The 22890-nt window shown below is 47.1% G+C and overlaps 1 protein-coding gene across 14 annotated transcripts in view; it reads left to right on the top strand.

Annotated features, from left to right (window-relative positions):
* Positions 1 to 614: 614 nt before the first annotated feature.
* The window catches only part of DMBT1 (deleted in malignant brain tumors 1), a 65393-nt gene continuing 43117 nt past the window's right edge, over positions 615 to 22890 (top strand). For 9 of the 14 annotated variants that reach the window (XM_059172949.1, XM_059172939.1, XM_059172944.1 and 6 more), the window contains exons 1-5: positions 675 to 750; positions 18676 to 18705; positions 19541 to 19585; positions 20356 to 20679; positions 22070 to 22099. In XM_059172949.1, the coding sequence (XP_059028932.1) occupies positions 690 to 750; positions 18676 to 18705; positions 19541 to 19585; positions 20356 to 20679; positions 22070 to 22099 (490 nt within the window). In that variant the 5' untranslated portion in view covers positions 675 to 689. Of the gene's footprint in view, positions 751 to 18675; positions 18706 to 19540; positions 19586 to 20355; positions 20680 to 22069; positions 22100 to 22890 lie in introns of all 14 variants that reach the window. The other 5 variants (XM_059172950.1, XM_059172946.1, XM_059172938.1 and 2 more) reach the window with 4 other exon arrangements.

Below are 22890 nucleotides of genomic sequence, written 5' to 3'. Positions count from 1 at the left end.
TTGTGGGTTTGCCAAGCTCCAAGAGTTATACAACGTGAATGCCAAGGGCCAAGAAATCAAAGCCTGTGATATGGTTGGAAGTGGTTCAGTTTGAGGTCCCATGTTTCTCAGCTCCTGTGCTACAGGATTAGTGTGAGATCCAGAAGATGGTGGAAGTTAATTCGAGCCCACAGAACCTATGGGCTCAGCCCTCATACCTTCTACTCTTCCATCATGTTGTTTCTCTAAGGCAAGGGGCCAATAAGAGAGTGCATTGCCAGGACAAATCATCCTAGAGACACTTTTCCCCTTGGCACCACGTCCTGTGTTTGCCCAGCAGCCCACATCCTGCTCTGCCCCCCATCTTCTGACTTCCCACAAGTTAATTCGATTTCTCCACGATTAAAATTGAGCCTCTATTCAGAGAGCACTTGAGAGTCCTTGAGTTGCTCCTAAAAGGAAATGGGGAACTGTATCACTGTCCGTGTGTCTGGCACTGGAGAACAGCCAGATCATTCATACAGCAATCAATCTAACACACCCAACTTGTTCCCACTGATTAGCCATCGACTGTTAGCTCAATCCTCACTTCCTTTACACTGATTTATGGCAACAATAGAAATATACCACCCTGGGGGACACGCCTCTTTTCAGCAGGGAACCTATAAATGTCAACGTATTTTTATTCTAACTGAGAAGAGCCCAGCAAAATGGGGATCTCCATAGTCATCCTTGAAATATGTCTTTTACTGGATCCAGTTTTATCTACAGGTATATATATCTAACTCTTCTATTTGTTAATTTCACTCTTGCGAATCCAAGTCATGGCAGATTCTATCCACTTATTCCCTGGTGCTAGACTTTGCATCGTGGGGGGAGTTTTGTACCAAAGAGGAGGCAATGCTTTGCTCATAATTGTCATTGCAAGTATTGACAAGGACTGGCTTTTTTTTTTTGGGGGGGGTGTTCTGTTTTGGCTGAGAAATACAATGGTCATAGTTAGAAAAAGTCAGTCATTATGTTGATGTTCTGAGGAGTAGCTCAACTAAGGAAATGATTGATTTGCCGTAGAAAAATTCCTGAAGTTAAGGAAAAGTGCGTGTGTACTATTAATAGACTCGAAAACTTTGGCATAGTTGGTTAAGGACGTGGTTTATGTACTCTAAAATGGGCAGTAAGATGGCCCCTGAAAACACTCATTACGTGGTTTCTTTCCGCAGGTGTCTATGGCTTGGTAGTATTTACCAAGCAAACTCAGGTCAAGTTGCTGAGCACAGATAAGATCATTAAGACTCCAACTTTGTGGCTGTCACTGTCTGCTTTAGATAAATGATCTGAAGCTTAGGGTGTGAAGGTATTGAATGTACACCAAAGAGCCACTGGCAAGTCAGTGTGGCTGTGGCATCGCAGTGTCCATGTAGGGAGAAACTATGTGAGCTGGCCGGCTAGCCAGTCTGCCTGTGAGCTACTGTGTCCATCCCCTTCTGTCTCTGCCTCAGTTGCTCCCTTCTGTTTTCTCTTCCTTCCCTCCTCCTCCTTTCTCTGCCTCTCTTCATTCCTTCTCTTCTGCCTCCTTCCTGCTTTCTTTGGTGTCACCTTTTGCTACATTCATGAATTTCAGAAGACAGGGCAAAAGTACCCTAATTTCTGGAGAACTTCCAGAACTCTCAGTCCTACCCCCAGGTTTTGTTGGGGAAGCTCTGGAGATGCAGGTTCGTTTGGGAAATTGCCTTCATGAAAGCAGCACCCCATAAGGGACCCCCCCCCCCCCACACACACACTGGTGCAGGTGAAGGGGCTGGGTCTGCCCTGTGTGATGTGGGCCGCTGGCATCGTGTCACAGGTGGGAGGGTGGACAGAGGACGCCCACCTTCTTTTCTTGTCAGGGGGACACCAGTGGGCACTGGCTCGGGGGCCCTCTGGGGGCTGCAAATTGTGTCTCCATCAAAATACTTGAAAATGGCCAGGCCGTGTTGTCAGCTCTAGCTTCCATCACTGGAATGTGGATTCGCTGGGCTTGCTTTGGCTCTGAAAGGTGACGTGGGATTTAAGTTGGCCCCTGAGGGACAAGATGGGAGCAGCCCCGTTCTCATCTACAGAGGGGGTGAGGGCAGCAGCGCTCGTGGATTGAGGGAGCCTGTCGTTTTCCCACGACGTTCGGGGCATGCGCACGCACAGGCGCACGCGCACGCACACGCACACGCATGCGTGCCCACGCTTGCAGTTTAGAGCTGGGAGCGGACCTCCCCAAAGTGCGTGTTCTGTTCGGAGCGCCCAGCGGAACAGCGTGCCTGTGTCCTCCTGTGTCAGTCTGCTGACCACCCGAGAGCTCGGGGTCACCACTTCCACATGCGGATGTGGGCAGCAGCCCCAGGAAGGGTGCGTGGCTTGTCCCAGGTCGGCCGCGGTGAGCGGCGGGGCCAGGATTCCACCCTGGAGCTGGTCCACTGGCACGCGGGTAGCAGTTTCGGCCCAACGACCCTGTTGCTCCGCGCAGAGAGCCGAGGAGATGACCCTCGGCGTTTGCCTCACGCTGGAGCCCCAGGGCGGGGCTGGGGAGCCGGGCGCCAGAAGGGCCACGGCAGCTGGCACGGTCCTCAGCTCTGGGCCTTGCACATGCCCTTGAGAAAAAGCTCAGTGCCCCCAGGGTCGTGTTGGACGGCACGAGCCGTGGAGCCCCTGCCTCTTCTAGCCACGTCTTTGGTGCTGTCACTTACTGGCTCTGGCACCCCTCCAAGCCTCCGTTTGCTCATCTCACCTGGGACCTTGCTCCAACCAGCCAGGTGGTGTGGACATGAGGCCAGCAAGCAGCGTCTGGCACAGACAGGGTGCCTAGGAGCCACTCACTTATTGTCCTGGGTCCCAATGTTGTACCCAGACCTCACTTCCCAAGTGCAAGGTGGTGTCTTAGATTGGGTCCTAGAAAGGGACAAGGAAAAGCTGGTGAAGTCCACATAAAGGCGGAGTTCAGTGCGTGGGGAGTGATCGAGGGCTGGTCTAGCACCGTGACAAATGCATCACGGTCTCCCTGGATACCCTCTCGGAAACGGGGACAGGGTGTGTGGCAGCTCTCTCTCTGGATTAGCTCCGCAACTTGTCTCTCACTCCAAAGTTACTCCAAGAAAAATTTTAGCATCACTGCTTTGGGGCCCATTTCTTGCAGGCCAATGATTTGCAAAACGAGGAAGCAACAAGTGCTTACAAATGAATTCCTAACAGATTGTTCAACCTTGAATGCACCTTTTCCAGTGCTTAGCAGGGGTTTTGCAATGATTAATGCCTTAAATAAGAAGGAGGAAATCGAATGAAGGGACATTCAGATGTTGGGAGAATGTGTTTCATGTGGGTGGCATTTGCACGGTGGTGGGGGGTACTTCTGAATCATTTAAATAACAGGCCACCAGGCTACCTTCTGGAGAAGCTCTCCTTTCTTCAGTAGATGTTTATTATGCAAACTCTCCCATGGATATCCTGGGACTTAGCCTGATCTCAGTCTGCTGGATGTTTAGAATGAGGAGAAGGTGTGTCATGCCGGTGTGTCAGACTGAGTCCTGGTTGGGGGGCCTGGCATCCAGGACCCCGTGTCCTGCTCAGTTGTCTTCTCCAGCCCCATGTGTCTCCACATCTTGCTGGGTATCTCCCACCTGTGTTGCTGTTCCCCACACGGTCCATGCTGTTTTTGACCCCGAGATTTTATTTGTTCTGCAGGATACCTTGGAGCTCACTTTCTGGTACAAACAATCTGTACTCCTGGCCTCCCCCACTCCAGTAGTGCTGCCTCTTTGCCTTGTTGACTGCTTTCATGCTGTTCCCTTCACCTGGAACAGTCTTTTTTTTTTTTTAATGATTTTATTTATTTATTTGATAGAGAGAGATCACAAGTAGGCAGAGAGGCAGGCAGAGAGAGAGAGGAAGGGAAGCAGTATCCCTGCTGAGCAGAAAGTCCGATGCAGTCCTCGATCCCAGGACTCTGAGATCATGACCTGAGCCGAAGGCAGCAGCTTAACCCACTGAGCCACCCAAGCGCCCCTGGAACTGTCTTTTTTTTTAAGTACCACGGACAGTGCCCATCCAGACTCTCTCCCTCCTTGACATACACTCCCAACACACACACACACACACACACACACACACACACACACACACGGCATCTGGGTGGTTCCATCCATTAAGCATCTGCCTTCAGCTTGGGTCATGGTCCCAGGGTGCTGAGATAGAGCCCCGCATTGGGCTTCCTGCTCAGGGGGAAGCCTGCTTTTCCCCTCTCCCACTCCCCCTGCTTGTGCTCCCTCTCTCGCTGTCTCTCACTCTGCCAAATAAATAAATAAAATCTTAAAACACACACACACACACACATACACTCTGACACACACAAAAACACAGACACATATAGACACACATACTACACACATGGACAGTGTCATCCTACGGTCATCACTCTTATTCTCCCATGACATCTTAACTCTTGCACCAAATTATCTGTGAATTTTTTCTAGGGATCCTGCTATGCTGGGGGTCCATAGAGGGCAAGGACTGTGTCTTGCTCATTTAGTACCCAGCAGAGCACCTTGCATGGCCAAGAGCCTCCAGCGAGCCTGGCTCCTGCTGAACATAAGGGAGTAACCTGGATGCCTGGTGCAGGGCCAGCTCGGCCAGAGAGAGTGTGTGCCCATCAGCCGTCTCCAAAGGCATGTCCCCAGGCTGGGTCCTGGGCAGGATTTCTGTGTCTTTGTGTATAGTTTTTGGGAAGCAATATTACCCACATTACTGTGTATTATTACTTCAAGTTGTTTTGCTTTTTTGACACATGGCAATAGAATCTCATCATTTTAATCTGAATTGGGAGAGGCATACAGCGGAGCTCTGTGGTACCTTTGCTCAGGGCTCTTGACCTCAGACATGAGTTTCCCTTCTTGGTAAGCTGTGTGGCTTTGGACAAGCTGTTTTACCTTCTAAGTCTTGGATTTCCAGCTATAGAATAGAAGTGCACAATACTTGTACTGTAACAGATTTTGTAAAGTGGGGTACTACGATTTTTTATATTTTTAAAGTGGGGTCCTTGCCCAATATGGGGGCTTGACCTCACAGCTCTGGATCAAGAGTTAGATGCTCTACCAACTGAGTCAGCCAGGTGGCCCTGTACTTTTATTCTTATAAGACTGTTTGGAAGGAGCCCTTAATTCATAGTGTCCCAACTTCCTCAGAGCCCACTGTAAGCCCTGTCTTCTTTCCTGCCTGGCCCACGTCTGCTTGTAGTTCCTGGAGTAGAACCAGGGAACCACAAATGATCTCCGCCAGACCCTGGGCACCTGTCAACCGAAGTCTCTTGCCCTCTAGCTGGTTATGTGGCCATGTCACCCACTAGACCAAACTCGTGAAGGACGAAGGATGGTGGAGGCACCGTGCCGTGTCAGATCTCCCCCTGCCTGAGGTGTCCAGCGTCCTGCAGGGTCTCTGTAAGCGGTTGTTGAAGGAAGTGTATCTCACCTGCCTCTTGAAACTGCTGTTACATTTCCCTTACATAGGTTGCAACTCAGTGCAACTCAGATCAGAATCACCTGGAGCGGGGCACCTGGGTGGCTCAGTGGGTTGGGCCTCTGTCTCCGGCTCAGGTCATGATCTCAGGGTCCTGGGATCGAGGCCGGCATCAGGCTCTCTGATCAGTGGGGAGCCTGCTTCCCTTCCTCTCTCTCTCTGCCTGCCTCTCTGCCTACTTGTGATCTCTGTCTGTCAAATAAATAAATAAAATATTAAAAAAGAAAAGAATCACCTGCAGTGCTTGTTACAACCCATATTTGGGCACTGCCTCCAGAGCTTCTGATTTGTAAGTCTGAGGGAGCCCTAAGGATCTGCAGTTTTAATAAGTTCTGGGTGATGACTGCTGCTGCTGATTCATGGCCCCCACTTGGAGAGCAGAGGCTCTAAAATACCTTTTCACCTTTTTTTTTTTTTAAATTTATTTATTTAAGAAAGAGAGAGAGAGAGAAGAGAGTGTGAGCCGGGGCGAGGAGGAGGGCAGAGAGGGACAGAAAGAGAGAGAATCTCAAGTAGGCTCCATGCCCAGTGCAGTGCAGAGTGTGATGTGGGGCTCTATCCCAGGACCCTGAGATCATGACCTGAGCTGAAATCAAGAGTCGGATACTTAACCGACTGAGCCATCCAGGCGCCCCTAAAATAACTATTTCTAAAGTGTCTGGGAAAGGTAGTTTGTTGGTTACTCAAAAATGTCATTTAAAACGGGGAACCATAAAATATGATACATACAGATTTTAAGTGTTTTGTTTTAACTGAAGACACATCAATACACTTTGAGTAACAAGTTTGTTGCTGTAGGCTTTTCTCCCAGGATGGATCTTCTGTGGATCTGCAATGTCTCTCTTACATAAGGCATACCCATATGGCATATCTGTAATTTCTAGTTTTTGTTTCTCCAAAGGGGAGCGTGAAACAAGACACTTGCAAAGTGGTGTGAGCCCCGAAGGACTGTTGTACGTTTTTCTGTCACTCTTCCCTGTCCCACCTGCCTGGTTTCTTTTTTTAGCAACTGGGTTTTATTTGCAAACCATTTAGCCTTATTCGTATAGAAAGCCATCTTTCTTTTTTTTAGTTCACATTTCTTTGATTTACTTAATATTTAACTGATTTTAATGCCAAGGACAGCTGTCATAAGCAAGTTCAGGGCTCATACCTGCCTCTAGCTCATCGTACAATGAAGCTGGTTGGAATGGAAGTTGCCAGTTAGACTAGAAAACAGCCTACCAGCGCTTGTGATCAGTAGGTTTACAGGGAGGATGGAGGGCATTAGTTGACTGGCGAGGGGCTTAAATAAAGGTCAGTGAATGGAGCTTCTTGTTTACTGCCCACCTACTGGGTGCATCTCTGCTAGAATATTCAGGTACCGCAAATAAAAATACAACACACCCAGTTCAATATGAACTTCAGAGTTATAAAGAAAAAGAAGTTTTTGTTTTGTGTGTCTGTGTGTAAGTCTGTCTCAAGCAAATATATTTGGGACATACTTATACTAAAGAAGTATTCATTTTTTATCTGAGATTCAAATAAAAAGATTTTTTTTAGTATAATATGTCCCATAGAATATTTGGGATATACTTATATTAAGACATATCCTTGTTTATTTGAAATCCCAGTGTAACTGGGCATCCTGTATTTTATTTGACAATCCTTTTGCTCCATTTTTTTTTCATGACATATGTGTATGCCTTCTTTCAAGTCTAGAGGAAATATCTGACCCTGTCTGGAATCCTCCTGCTTCTCTTCTAAGCCTATGAATCGCTCCCTTTGAGGTTCCCAGCCCCCTGTCCTCCGTGTTCCTGCCAGGGCAAGACCGGAGTACTGGCTACCAAGTCTGGCTGCCAAGTCGCCTCTGAGCTCCGAGGGCTGAGCCTTGCCTCGCTGATGGATCCCTTCCTCCTCCCTGACTCTCGGAGCAGTGTCTCCTGGGAAGTCAGGGATTAATCCATACCTGATGAGTGAATTATTTAATGAATGAGGCCCAGATAACCCTCCAAAGTCAAGTTTGATGCAGCCCCCTCCCCTGCTTGAAATAGCTAGGTGGTCAGATCTAATGCTTGTTTTCAGAAGAGCTCTCATTTGGCCCTTAGTCTTTCTCAGCAAGATCACTTGCTGGAAACACTTTTGAGAGGACACAGACATCAACCCGTAACTCTAAACTCTTGGTGGTTGTGGGGCCCACACCTACCCCCAAGGGCCTATGAGGGACTGCTGCAGAGAACCTTGTTGGGTCTTAGATTTAGGACAAGGAAGGACCTCTTCTGATAGGGTCCACCTGGGTCCTCGGTCCCTTCCTCACAAGGTTCCACACAGACCAGAAGACAGCCCTGGAGTCTCGATGCCAGCCAGTGCCCAGTCACACCTCTTTCCTAAGATCTCTGTCTCCCCGAGTGTCTCTCAGGGGGGTTTGCAACCCTCAGCAGGACAGTGAAGGCAGGTGGGGACGGGAGCATTTAACTAAAGCTCTCTGGGTATAATCAGTTACTATTACTCTTCTTTCCTAGATTTTTATCAAGTGTTGGGAGAACAGTGGAAACTTCTACCTCTATTGATGCTTTAAGTGCCAACTTCTTCTGCCACTTCTTGGTCTTATTGCAGTCCTCTGTGTGCATGAGTGTGCTTGCTTGTGCAAGATGGCGGACCTTATGATGGGGCTACACAGGTCAAATGTTAAATATATATCTACCAAACTGTGAAATGGTTAACAGCAATGGCCTCAGTACAAAGTCCTGCCCCTCATCACTTACCAGTCGATCGGTCTTGGGTCACCTTCCTGAGCCTTGGTTTTCCCACTGGTTATTTTGAGGATTAACTAGGATGATATATGGAAAGCCCTTGAATAGGATCTGAGGAAGTCACTGTCTGGTCAGAGCTCAGGACAGACTGTCCTGGATGAAGTGTGCTGTTCAGGAAATGAATCCTACCTATGGCCATGGGAGAGATGCCAGGATCATCTGCTTGCTGAGGAGTGGGAGTGATGGGCTCCAGGAGATAATGGGTATTACATGACTCAGGGCAGAGTAGTAATAGCAATGATCCCTGTTCTCCAAACTGATTTCTCTATCTGGGAAATGGAAATAAGAATAGTACCTTGGCCAACTTATTTTACCTCCAAGTGCTTCAGTTTACTTCTGTGTAAGAGGAGGGAAACCCACCTTTATGGGTTGCCATGAGGACCAAGAGGGACAATGTGGGTGAAGCACTTAAGACAGTGAATGTTGGAAATTGTGTGATCATGGTCAGAAATGAGGTGAGGATATTCTGATGCAGATATTTCCTAGGTCTATGGCCTATGTTGGAAGAATGTTCTTGCTCTCTGTTTCTATCTCATATTGCTTCATCATCCTCAGGCATGTGCAGCCACATGTCTTTACTTGCCCTCTTACTGAGCCATTAACAACACGAAGCAGGGCCTCTGGGAAGTGCATTGTGGACCCCACATTCAAGGTGTTGAGACAAATGGCATAGTTCTCTGGCATCAAGTCCCCTCATTGACCTCTTGGTTTTACCAGAGAGATTCCAACCTGTGAACCTCTGACCGTTGCTCCTGGCAGGACTCACATTTACAAGGAATCTGAGTTTGTTGGATGCCTCAACTTTCCTTATACCAGGAAGTAAGAAAAAAGGGATCATGAAAACAACCTCACTTGAATTTTTAATAAGAATTTAAACCTAGCAATCCCCTTTTAGCAAGTAGATTTTGGTATATAAGCATGAGAAAAACTAAAAGTTACCATCGTCTTTCTCCACTTGACTTATTTCAATAAGCATTCACAGACCTGTACCCCTGGGGATAAAAATATATTATATGTTTATAAAAATTAAAATTTTTTTTTAAAAAGTCACCATCGTATGTCCTTTTAGCAAAAGGAGATAGTCTGAGATCTTGCTGCAAAATATCACCAATGAAATCCTTTCCATTGAAGTGGTTGAGAGCACTATTATTTATTTATTTAATTTTTAGAGAGGGGAAAGAGAAAAAGAGAGAGAGAGAGGAGGGGCAGAAGGGGAGGGAGAGAGAGAATCTTAAGCAGGCTCCATGCCCATCTTGAAGCCTGATGTGGGGCTTAATCTCATGACTCTGAGATCATGAACTGAGCTGAAATCAAGAGTCAGATGCTTAATCAACTAAGCCTCTCAGGCACTCTGAGAGCAGTATATTTTATTTTTGTACTTAAAACTATATTAGTGACTCCTTTATTTTTGAATTTGAGGAAATTCATCTAGGATATTATCAAGTGAAGGCCCAGAATCTGAGATTTCAGATGTACAAGCAATTTCACAATTACTCTTAGCATCTACGGGGCTACTCTCTATCTCTTTACATTCCTCTTCTGATTCATCTAGTTATTGTGAAGCATCTTCAATGTCAATTTTCTTCTCTTTGCTGCTGGTAATAGACAATGAAAACGTCTAAGTTCTTAACTGCAGTCAATGAATGCTGAAAGCATCTTACAAAGACAGTGCCTCTAGTCTTTTTAAAAAATACCTTCTTGAAAGGTAATGCAGTATTTGGGGCACTGAAGAATAATGACCTATCTTACCACTTCATCTTTCTTCTAGGTAATGCTACCAGTCTCTCACTGTCTTATAGAACTCTTTTTTAGTGATAGTTAATAATTAATGAGTAATGATGGACCAATTCCTTGAATGATGAAATAGCACATTATTTCAAGCTATAGGAAAAATGAGATCATTAAGAGCTTGTAATGTATTTTGGATTTATAGAAGGATCCAATGAATCCATATAGTGACTATAAGATACAATGATTTTTATTCTATTTTCTTTACATGAATGAATATTCTTTTTGTTCTTTGGAAGATCTTCTGAAACATGTAAAAGTCATGAAATATCAATCCTCACAGAGTGAGACCTGCTGTAAAAAGAAACTCGAGAAATATAATTGAATCTGATGGACCTTGAAGGTGTCCTAAGGGTTAACTTGAAGTAGAGGGACTTAGAACGCTTTAGAGTGGTCTCACAGATAAATAAAAACCCAGGGTCCTCTGCATGTTGGCTCTGTTCAAAATACATTAAAAAATTCTCAGGATCTGGATCAGAAGGCACAGGATCTCAGACAACAAAATATATACTTATTTAGGGAGCCTCTGTGTGGCTATTCCAAATGCTAACTCCACTCAAATTTCAGACTGGAGTGAGGATTCAACTGGCATCCAGAGTCCTTGACAACCAGTCAAGAACTGCCTTTTCTGGCCCTGCCCTTCTTCTGAGCACAGATTACATCCTGTAACTATAAATTGTAGCATTAGGGGACAGAGTAAAAAGACATGTACTTTTTTACATCTAAAATTATTCAACACCCCACATCCAACCCACTTGTAATCTACTACTGCAAAATACAGAACACTTTGCAAGAATGCAGGAGGCACAGACCCAAGAGTGAGCCACCGTGACCTCTGGCACGATCATAAGGTGATACTCAAGCCAATTTCTGTGACTGTAGATCATTTACAAAGAGTGGAACCTCCATTACAAGATGAATTTGTTTTCTTTCTAGATCTGGGGAGTTTCTCAACTACAGACTATGGGAAAACCTTTTTTACTTTACCTGTCTTCCTAGAGTTTTGCTTACTGGCAAGGACAGTCAGTTCTGCTGTTGCTGTTGGCTTGTTGAGGCTGAGTACAGGTTTGGCCACAGAGCAAATGCCTGCCCTTTGGAACGCAGGGATGGGAAGGAAGGGGTCAGATGATGCTGAGACCCTAGGCATGTCCCAGGTGCACACTCAGCCAGTCTCATCTGTCATTTTCCTTTTTTCTTCTCTCTGCCTCTCAATCATTTGGTGCATGGGATTAGCTTCAGCTTTGTGTCAGGAGACATGGATGATAAAAAGCCAGTGTCTCTTCTTACCACTAGTGACAGTTATCTGGAAGATGGCTAACATCCAACAAACATTTGTTGTGTACCTTGCACAAAATTATTTTCATATACCAAATAAGTTAATATAGAAAAAAATCATTTAATATACTACTTGATGCATAATAAGGGTTCAACGAATGCAAATAGTAAGCACTATGGTCATGAAATCTTTCCAACATTTTGAGGTAAGCAGTATTATTACCCCCAGGTTGCAGATGGGGAAACTGTGGCATAGTTAGGTCACTTGTAAACAGCTATATGTCCAAGGTCACGTGGTGACTAAGTGTCTGGGCAGAAATTTGAACTCAGAACAGGCACCTTTGTCTCTGTCCACTATTCTTACTAAATCTATCCATCTCTCCTCATCCTCTGAGGGAATCCACACACTTTGCACTGAATTTGATATGTCAGACCTCGATATGCTCTCTTAGGACAGTGGACCCTGACATGGAATTCTTGGCTCTGTTGAGGTTAATCCCTGCCCATTCAGAGCACGCTCTGAGAGTCCAGAAGTGACCTGGGAGAGGCTTTAACAGAGCTTTCTGGTGATTGACACCCAGCAAAGGGCAGGTTGATGCAGGGAGACTGAGAGCTCTTCTGCAGGGACATTCACAGGAGTGACCAAAAAGGACAGCAGGAAGGGCTGAGGAGGCCTGTAGTGCACCTTGGGGGCACTCTAGAAAGAGCCCAATTGACTTTTCATTACAACAACCTTACAACAACCACAGAAACCATCTGCCCCCTCATCTTACATCTCATTCCAACCTCTGGTCACTCCCTGACCATAGATTTCTCATAAATTCAAACTAACCACTGAAAAGCCATACCTAGGACTCACCTCATGCTGTCATGATGTTGGGCTGGATCTCCCAAGACCTGTTCTCTGTTTTGCTTGCATAATTAGTGAAGGTGGTTTAGCGGGATTGTGTCAGGCAGGAGCATGGCGCCCATTATGGTAGCACTCAGGCTCTGTCAGCCCTCACAGGAGGCTTGAAAGGTGAGTTGAGGCCCACTCTTGGATGAGTCCTGACACTTGACCCTGAAGGCAGCAAAAAGTATATTGAGGCATTTTGAGTAGGGAAGTGAGTTGAACATATCCGCATTTTACAAGGTAAAACTTGGGACATTCTAGGGGAGAGAGGTAAATCCTGTCAGCATAGGAGTGGGCACAGAGTAAACATTCCATAAATGCTTATTGAATCCACCAATGTGGATGGATTACAGAGGGAGGGACAGGGAAAGGGAGATCCACAGGCAGGCCCCTGGAGTAGGCCAGGTTCAAGATCTAATGTAGCAAAATGGTGGTGTGTATAAGAAAGACAATCTTGTTGATAAATTAGATATAAGAAGTAAAGAAGGGGAGGAATCAAATATAACAACCAGATTCCCAACACATTTCTTGTGGAGCACGGTGACACTGTTGATTCAAGTGGAAGAAAGAGCCTGTGTTGGGTTTGGGACATGGGGTGGATGTCCAAGAGGCCACTGGAAATATTGGTCTAGAGCTTGGCTGGGGTTGTAAGGGCTGATCAGTATGGGAGATGTGGATTTTGGGGTCTTCCTTCTAGAAAGTTCTCAGAGTACATGAGCTCTTTCAGAGGGAAGACAGCATGAGAAGAGACCTAAGACAGTGCTTGGCAGAGCAGCAACATTTAAGGTGTGGGAGGGGAGAAAACAGGTGAGGGAGATGGGGCAGTGGTGAGAGGAAGGAGGAGACCAGGAGGAAGGGGTGCTGGTGAGTGAAAACCAGGGAGGCAGAGAGAGTGGATGAGGGCTTTCCATTGTGTCAATGCAGGTTTGCCTCTGAGGCTGGTGAATTGAAGTGACCGGTGTCAGGGTCGTATGGAGGTCCTGTACCAAGGCTAGTGGGGTACTGAGTGTGATGAAGACTGGGACATGCAGGATGCAGATGTTGTTTGTCAGCAGCTTGGCTGTGGCCCTGTAGTGTCGACACCAGGCAGGGCCCACTTTGGTCAGGGCTCAGGGAACATTCTCTTGGGCTTTGTATACTGCTCAGGATGGGAGCCCTACCTGTCAAGCTGCTCCCACAGTGGGTGGTACAAATACAAATGTGGCCACAGGGAAAATACCGGAGTCGTGTGCTCAGGTAGAGCTGACCTCACCTTAAATGTGCCACTTGAACAATAGGGGTTTCTGCTCATCTAACATCCCCTTGCATGTGGACAGTGCTTTGTATTTTACCTGCTTTACTTTAGGTCATGTCTTATTTGATGTTAGAGGGCAGGTTCCTTTTCAGATAAATGGAGGCTCAGAGAGGGCAAGTAGCTTGCCTGGAGTCCTAAAGCTGGGGAAGTGGTGGAAGCGGCTTTCAACCTCAGCCTCCTCCAGAGTTTGCCAGTGCCTTCAACCAGTGGTGTTGTTCTGAGGATCCTGCCCTGGGGTGACAAAATACCTTTCTACATAAATCTAAATCAAATAGAGAAGTAAACAGTATGTTCTCTTTATTGGGGATTAAATGATCTGCTAGAGATATATACACCTGCAATGGAAGACAGAAATTCTTCCTGACCCAACCTAGGGAAACCCAAAGCTGACTTTCTCCTTTGTTCACAGAGTGCTGGTTGGTAGTCACATACCAAGAGGTCTTTTAATCCACAAAGAAACTCTGAAGATAACAATCATTGTGTCCCCCAAAGGGGGTTTCCTAGTTGAGTTGTTCATCTTTAGAGAGACCTCTGGTATGTGCGCATGCCACCATGCATGGGGTGTGACCCTGATAATCCAACTATGACATGAGAATGGCTTCTGCCAGAGAGTATGGCCCTCCAAGCAATCACTTTGGAGTGGGTTTATTTTAGCATTTGGGGATGCATCCTTGAAAACTACCTTTCTTCTTAGTTGGGGCCACCTTTCAGGAATTCTCAGCAATGGTAGATATTTCTCATCTGAGGGGGTAGATAAGCTATAGAAATAAGAAGTTGGAGTTTGAAATGTGAGCTTGTTAATCAGGTGGGCCTGTTCATCAATGGGGTGATTTTTTGTTGGAGACAGTGGATGCAGAGGGGTGGGAGGTTGATGGCAGGAGCAAAAAAACATCTCTGATGGCATTCCAGCATTGCATAAGGGCTGGCAAAATGGCAGAGAGATGAACTCTGTCTTGTAAGTAAGAAACACGGACTTTTAGCAGTGGGTAGGGTCACTGCATCCAGCCCTTGTTTCAGAGCTTAGGAAGCAGAAAGCCAGCTCTTCTCAAATGACAGCCAGCGTCAAATGACCTCTTCTGTCCTCCACTCAGTAGCTTCTTTGTCTCCCACAGAGGCATCTCTGGCAACCACTGAGGCAGAAGGTAACATTGCATTTATGTGGGATCCTTATGGCCTCATTACCTGAACTCGTGAGGTCATTTCTGATCCAGAAGAGGTACAAAAGGTTTAAGAGATAGGGGTGCTCAGTTCCCAAGAGGGAACCTCTGAACAAGGCCTCAGGCCTAAATGGGTAACCCTTCCATGGGCTATGTCCCTGAGACTGGGAAGGGATAGACCTGCACAGCTACTTCCAGGGAGTTCCAAGGTCGAGCTTGGTGTCCAGGCTTTAGAGGGGGTCCTATTGCTCATGCTCAGAGCCTACCCTTGTGGTCCTCACCACTGCATGCTGATGCCTGGACAGACTGGGGTGCTGGGTCTCTGGCTGCAGGGCCTGGAAAGGCAGATGCATTAGAGGTCCCATGATCCTCCACCCCCTGGAGGCACTGCCAATGAGAGAGCTGAGAGGTAGTCAATACAGCTCAAGTTTTTGGCAATCCGAGCTTTTGGAGGGACAGTCACTGCCTATATCCCATGGGAAACTTTGACCCTAGGACAAGAGAAGGATAGCCTTCCCATGAAGGCCCCTGACCAGAAGTCAACATGGATTATTTGGGAATCTTAATGGTACACATGTCAGGCATTTCTGTTCCTCAGCTGTTATGCTTTCCTGTCCCTAAAGCCCATGGGGTAATGTCTGACTTGACCGTTTTCTATTCCTTATGATTAAGGACACAGATGTCACTAGAGCTAAGGATGAGACTGACTTTATTATAATTTAACCATGTCTCTCCCAAGATTCTTATTTGCAGCAGCTATAAGAGGAGAATCTACTCCTCTCTACAGTAGCTTCCCATGAGAGCCCTGCTATGTATTAGGAGTTATAGCTGGGCCTGACAAGTTATTTTGCACAACTAGTTGATCCAGGGTACAAGTGAGGGGCTCAGGGGCTTGACTATCTAACTATGAGAGAGGACTCCAGATAGGCCTTACCTAGAACTACTCTTGCAGAACCTCGACTGTGGGGTGAAGGTGGGAGACATACTTTCTCTAGATCCAACAAAACAAAACACCTCATGTAGAAGCCCAGCAGGGCGTTCAGACATACAATGAATGCTCTGGTGGCAGTGGACTAAGAGGAGCCATCAGGTCATCTCCTCTTGAAGCCCTAACACCCAGTAGGCTCTTACTGGGAACTGGGGCAAAGAGCACAGTTTCTTGAAGCAATTTAAAAATAATAGTTTTAAAGCCATAATCTTACTTAATGGGTAAACATTAGAAGAATTTTCACTAAAGTAAAAAGGCAAGAATGGCATTCAGGCCTCTTGTCATTTAACAGTGTTCTAGAGATACTAGCCAATACAATTAGACAAGAGAAATCAATTGGAAGCAGAAGGATTAGAAAAGCTATTTTCCCATCTATTCATAGAACCCTGCACTGGTGACATGTGAGATGGTGAGTATCAAGGTCAGTAGGTTAGTAAAGAGATATTCCCCCCAAACAGCCTTCTAGAATGAAAGAGTTTGAGGTTGGCATGTTCTGTTCCCTTTTCTAAAGTTCCATAACAAGATAAAATCCAAGTCAGAAATGATATCTCTTAGCAGATTCTACTTTAATTTCAGTCCTTGAATCTCCTCAGAGGGGACCTAACTTTACATTTTCTGTTTTTTTCCCTGTCCTTCTACAATTTGTCTATGCAGATAGCACTATAGAGGAGACTATGCTACTAATACAATAGGTAATGAAAATTTTATTTGATTCTCCCTCTGAAGGTAATTATACCAACTGTATACATGGGTTTCACCCTTATACAGGGAGACCTCTAGGGGATGGGTTAAAAGGGTGTTGTGTACATATAGCACAAAGGAAGATCCCATGTGACCCTGCAGAAAACAGTTTTCAAAAGCTGTTTTCCATGATGTCTAACTCTAGTCATTACATTTGTTACTATATACAGCTACCACCTAGATCCCCCGCGTTGTATCTTCAACAACACATATAGATAAATATTTCAATCCACCACCCAAGGATCATTCTCAGCTTCTAAATAAAGTTTGGGTTTGCAAGTGACAGGAGGCATCTCAGGGTGTGTCTTTCCTTATCCTTGTCCCTGTGTGTGTGTGGTTGTAGAGCTGGGAATAAAGAGAGGAGTCTCTGAAGATCAGATCCCGGATCTGATCTTAGAGCATGGCCCACTAATTCCACTGAGATCCTGAGTTTATTACAAAGATCTTCCCCACAGTGCTCAGTGTAAGTTCTGGGGGCCTCTCCAGGACTTCTGGGACCATGCAGGTCTTGTGGCTCCCAGGCCATGAGATAGAGCCCTGAAAAGAGGAGGGACATGTGCTGGACTGGCACATTTCTTCCCAAGGTGCATCACTTCCTGGGATGTTGGCAGAAACAAGTCAGGATGCCACAGAAGGCAATAAGTTGCCCATTCATGCACGGGTCTTGGCATGCCCCAGTAGCTATAGAGCTCCATGCTGGGTGTGCCCAGGGTGGATTAGGCTTGTCCACCCACCCACCTTCATCCAGGTGATGGGGTGCTTCTTTGCAGTGGAGCATCCTCAGTCTTGAGCTGATTAGGATGTCTCTGCTCTTTTACTTGTGCTGAAGATTAACCACTGGGCATGCTGAAAAGTCATAACCTGCCCAGGGGACATGACCCAGAAGGAAGTCACTGAGTCTTACAAATGCTTTTCGCTTATGACCTTGAGATACACTCAGTGGGGGATTTCTGTTCTTTATCCCTCAGAAACTGAGTCAGGTTTGAAACTGAGGATGGTGAATGGAGGGGACTGTTGTCAGGGCCATGTGGAGATCTTGTACTGAGGCTCCTGGGGCACCATATGTGATGACAGCTGGGGCTTCAATGATGCCAATGTGGTCTGTAGGCAGTTGGGCTGTGGCTGGGCCATGTCAGCCCCAGGAAGTGCCCAGTTTGGTCAAGGCTCAGGGCCAATTGTGCTGGACAACGTGCGCTGCTCTGGGCATGAGTCCTACCTGTGGAGCTGCCCTCACAATGGATAGAACTCCCACAACTAGAGCCATGGAGAAGATGCTGGTGTCATCTGCTCATGACACCAGGGGGGGATGAAATATACCATTATCTCTCTCTGAGATTATCTTCAACGGGAAGAAACACACTACCCTTGATAAGACCCACATCCAACCGTTTCTGAGGTATTCCATGAATCCCAAGGTTTCCTGGTAGCAGCTGGCTACTGAGTGCAATGGAAAGGAAAGTGTTGGGTCACTGTCCTCCCTATTTGGCCAACAGAAAAGAACCAATATCACTTGGTAGCAACATGGCATACTGGGGGAAAGGGCCATCCACTATTCACTGAATAGAAAAAATGGGTCTCTTCCTTCTTGGTAGGATCATGTATTCTGCCAATACCCCTCTTCCCAGGGACTGATGATCAGGCACAACTTTGGGAACACAATTGGAAAATAAACCACCTTCCCTCCTTCATGGTTGTATTCCTCTGGGTCCTCCATGAAGCTGACTCAGAAAACAGGATTGCAGTCTACACTGTGAATTTGGGAGGGCTATAAAGAGCAGTTCAGAAGTAGGGAATGGCAGGTTGCTGGAACATAGAAAGCTAATGAGTCTGATGTAAATGTGGAGTGTGAGCCTGGCCCACTGCAGAACTGTCAAGAAAGCTTGTGAAGCCTGTGAGCATTGCACCTGGGCTGGTGGAATTTGGCTCCTTCTAAACTAACTGCCCTGAATCATTCTTGTTGCTCCTTTACAGAGGGAAAGCTATGTCTTTGATAGTCCATGCTGGCCTGGCAGAGATATTCCTCCTCCTGGAACCGTAGTACTAAGGCCCAGCAAGGCAAGCAATGGGAGGGTGGAGCTCCCAGAGGACTGAGGGATTCAGGGTGGGCTCTGGCTCTGTCCACCCAAAGGCATGTGGAAGTGTGATCTCAGGTGGTATTCACTGAGTTTCTTCAACCTTTGGTCCACTTGGGGCACCTGTGTGCTGTGTGTCTGACTCTTGATTCTTTCTCTCAGCTGCATGGACTCAGTCCACACTTCAGACAGGTGAGTCCTCTGCCACCCCACTGGGGCTCTTCTCTCCCACCCCCCCTTCTTCAGTCAGGCTGGTCAACCCGCTGCTCTTTGTGAAACTTGTGGACACTTGAATTTTCCCCACTGTCACTGAGATGCTGGCAGATGGTTCTTAAGTAGCTGTGGGATTTCCAAGAGTCTCACCTTTCCATGAGTCTATGAGATTTCATCTAGTATATGGAAACTCTCCCAAGAGATGGCAGCCTGCAGTTTCAGAGAGAACTGGCCCATGTGCCATGAATCTCAGCTCTCATGTCATCCGGGCTGATAGGTTGAGTGGGAGAAAGGATGCTGAGGACCGCCTACGTTCTCATGAAGAGCACCAGGGCAGGCTGGCTCCTATCCTGGGCTCAATGCTTGCAACAGCCTCAAGTTACTTGGACACAGATGTGCATCCAATGAGGCAGGAACAGCAGTTGCAGGGGATGGGACTGTCAGAGGTGATGGAGATGCTCTAGGAACTGGGATATCTAGTTGGATCTGTAGTAACCCTCAGTGCACCTGAATCTTTTCTTCAAGCACCCTATGTACCAAAGCCCTCAGATCTACATGAGTCAAGAGAGACGGGTGGTAAAAGTTTTCTATGGGAAAAAAGAATATGCCAGGCTTAGAGATGTGGAGGCACCTGGCCGACCTCCCGATAGCCTTTGTCCCAAAAAGATTAGAGCAGGAGACTTGCACAGCCCACCCTTTGGGAAGGTGGCAGGAACGCAGTTGGGCAAGTGTCCTGATGCCTGTGACAAATGGTTTTCAGAAAATGCTTATCATAATGTTTAACTCTGAGTTTTACCTTTCTTGCCCTATGCAGGCACCACCTGGTTCACTGCCACTGCAGCTTCAAACACAGAATTCGGTAAATATTTCAGTCCACCCTCCCAGGATCATTCTCAGCTTCTAGATAAAGCTTGGGCTTGGAAGTGACAGGAGGCATCACACAATATGTCCTTCCCTATCCTCCTCCTTGTGTGTATATGTGTGTGTGTGTGTGTGTGTGTGTGTGTATAGCTGGGGGATAAAGAGAGAAGTCTCTGAAGATTAGATCTGGGGTCTGATCTAAGATGGTGGCCCACAGATTCCATTGGGATGCTGGGTTCACGTTCAACAAAGGTCCTCCCCCAGGTGCTCAGTATAAGCACAGGAGGCCTCTCGAGGACTGCTGGGTCCACGCTGGTCTTCTGGCTCCCAGGCAATGGGTTTGAGAATCGAGAAGAGGAGGGCCATGTGCTGGGCTGGCACCTCTTCTCCTGAGGGGCAATACGTCCTGGGATGTTGGCAGAACTAAGCATACCACAGAAGGCAATAAGTTGCCCATTGATACATGGGTCCCGTCATACCCCAGTGGCTGTAGAGCTGCATATTGAGTGTTCCCAGGGCAGATTAGGCTAGTCCACCCCCTCACCTCCATCCAAGTCATGGGGTTCTTTACAGTGGAGCATCCTCAGCCTTGAGCTGATGGGATGTCTTTGCTCTTTTTCCTGTGGTGAAGATTGACCTCTGGGCATGTTGAAGGTCACTACCTGCCCAGAGGATTAGGCCAGGAAGAAGCCCTTGGGTCTTACAAATGTTCTAAGCTTATGACCTTGAGATAGACATGAAGGGGGTTTTCTTTTCTTTATCCCTCAGGGACTGATTCAGAATTGGCCCTGAGGCTGGTGAACGGAGGTGACCGTTGTCAGGGTCGTGTAGAGATCCTGTACCGAGGCTCCTGGGGCACTGTGTGTGATGATGACTGGGACACCAATGATGCCAATGTGGTCTGTAGGCAGCTTGAGTGTGGCTGGGCCATGTCAGCCCCCAGAAGTGCCCGGTTTGGTCAAGGCTCAGGGCCAATTGTCCTAGACAATGTGCGCTGCTCCGGCCATGAGTCCTACCTGTGGAGCTGCCCTCACAATGGCTGGAACTCACACAACTGTGGCCATGGAGAAGATGCTGGTGTCATCTGCTCAGGTGGGATGAAATAGACCCATATCTCTTTCTGAGATGGTCTTGGATGGGAGGAAACACACTACCCACAAAAAGGCCCACATCCCATCCTCTCTGAGGTATTCTGTGCCTCCCAAGCTTTTCTGCAGGCATCAGGTTACTGAGTACAATGGAAAGACCCTACTGAGTAGGGTCTGCTCTCCTTCCATATTTGGCCAATAGAGAAGGGCAATATCACTTGGCAACAACATGGCATACTGGGGGAAAGGGCCATCCACTATCCAGTGAGTAGAAAAAAATGGGTCTCTTCCTTCTTGGTAGGATCATCTATTCCACTCACATCTCTCTTCCCAGGGCCTGATTATCAAGGCACAACTTTGGGAGTACGCTTGAAACATAAACCACTTTCTGTCCTTCATGGTTGTATTCTTCTGGGTCCTCCATGAAGCTGACTCAGAGAACAGGACTGCAGTCAACGCTGAATTTCAGGGGACTGTAAGGAGCAGTACAATACTGGGGAAGGTACAAGGAACGGCAGCTCACTACTGATGAATTTCTAGAATAAAAGTGAGGCTCAGTTGGGTGGAGGACCTGAGCCGATGACCAAGAACAAATTCTTGAGATATCTTTGGTAAAAAATGGTGGTTTATTGTAGCCTGGAGACAGGTCCTGTAGGCAAAAAGAGGTGCTGCCACCGGGTTGTGAGGGGTGGCCGATATGTAGGATGGGGTTGGGGAGGTAAGGAAATGGGAGGTTTCAATAGAACTTTCATAACTAAAGAGGACCTACAAGATATTGGATACCAGAGGCCTTGTCATTGTCAAGGTCTTTCCCCCCTTTTTAGCAAGCTATTAACATTAAGATAGTTGGGAGATTCCTAAAGAATGTCACATATGTCCCACCCAGGAGTGGGGGTGGGGAAATGTTGCAGGGTGTCAGCTTTTGATTTGTCCTTTGCCAGGCTTCTGTTCCCTCATCATTGTACATGGAATGCTAAAGAAACACATAGGAATATGAGGCTTGGATTGACCCTTTAGAGAAACCCTAAACCTTATGTACCTTGAGAGCAGTGTACCTGGTCAGGTGGAACTGGGGTACTTCTAGACTAACTGCCCCAATTCATTCTTGATGTTTCTATGCAAAGGGAACACAATGCCTTTGATGGCCCGTGTAGGACAGGCAGGGGCGTTCGACCTCCTGGAACACCAACCCTCTGGCCCACCAAAGCAGGCAGTATCAGCAGGACAGAGGGTGGGGCTCCCAGAGGATTGAGGGATTCAGGGCAGGCCCTGACTCTGTCCACCTGAGGGCATGAGAAACATGATCCTAGGTGGTATATGCTGAGTTGCTTCAACATTTGGTCAGGCTGGGGCAGCTGTGTGCTGTGTGATTGACTCTTGTTTCTTTCTCTCAGCTGCTTGGCCTCAGTCCACAATCCAGCCAGGTGAGTCATCAGCCACCCCACTCAGGCTTTTCTCTGCCACCCACCCTTCTATCACACTGGTAAAACCACTGCTGTTCGTAGAACCTGTGGACTTTTAATGTTCCCCACTGTAACTGAGATCCTGGCAATTCTTAACTGGATGGGGGATTCCCAAGAGTGTCACCTTCCCATGAGTTCATGAAGTTCCATCCAGTATGTGGAAACTGTCCCAAGAGATGGCTGTCTGTGGTTTCAGAGAACTGGACCCATGCACCATGAATCTCAGCTCTCATGTAATCAGGGGTTAAGTTGAGTGAGAGAACGGATGCTGAGGCTGGCGCCTTCCTACCAAAGAGCCACCAAGGCAGGCTGACTCTTGTCCCTGGGTCAGGGACAGCCCCCGATTCCTTTGAAATAGATGTGCTTCCAAAGAGGCAGGGACAGCAGTTGCAAGGGATGGGAGTGTCCCAGATGGTGGAGATGCTCTATGTACTGAGAGAGCTATTTGGCTCCACAGGGACCCTCAACACCCCTGACTCTTTCCGCCAAGCTTTTGCTATGCCAAAGACCTCAGATCTACATGAGTTAAGCGAGAGGCATGGCAAACGTTTTCTACAGGACAAAAGAGCAAGCCAGGCTTAGAGATGTGGAGGCACCTGGTTGGCTTCCCCAGCGCCTTTGTCCCGGAAAAGCTAGTAGAGCAGGAAACTAGAAGAGGGGAGTGTGGCAGGGTGCAGATGGAAAACGTTCACAATGCCTGCCACAAATGGTTTTCCCAAAATGCTTTCCGTGCTGTCTAACTCTGGTCTTTA

Source organism: Mustela lutreola, chromosome 4 (genome assembly GCF_030435805.1).
Source record: "Mustela lutreola isolate mMusLut2 chromosome 4, mMusLut2.pri, whole genome shotgun sequence".
Lineage (NCBI taxonomy): Eukaryota > Metazoa > Chordata > Mammalia > Carnivora > Mustelidae > Mustela > Mustela lutreola.
The sequence above is the reverse complement of the archived record's forward strand: the minus strand, read 5'-3'. Positions and strand labels throughout refer to the sequence as shown.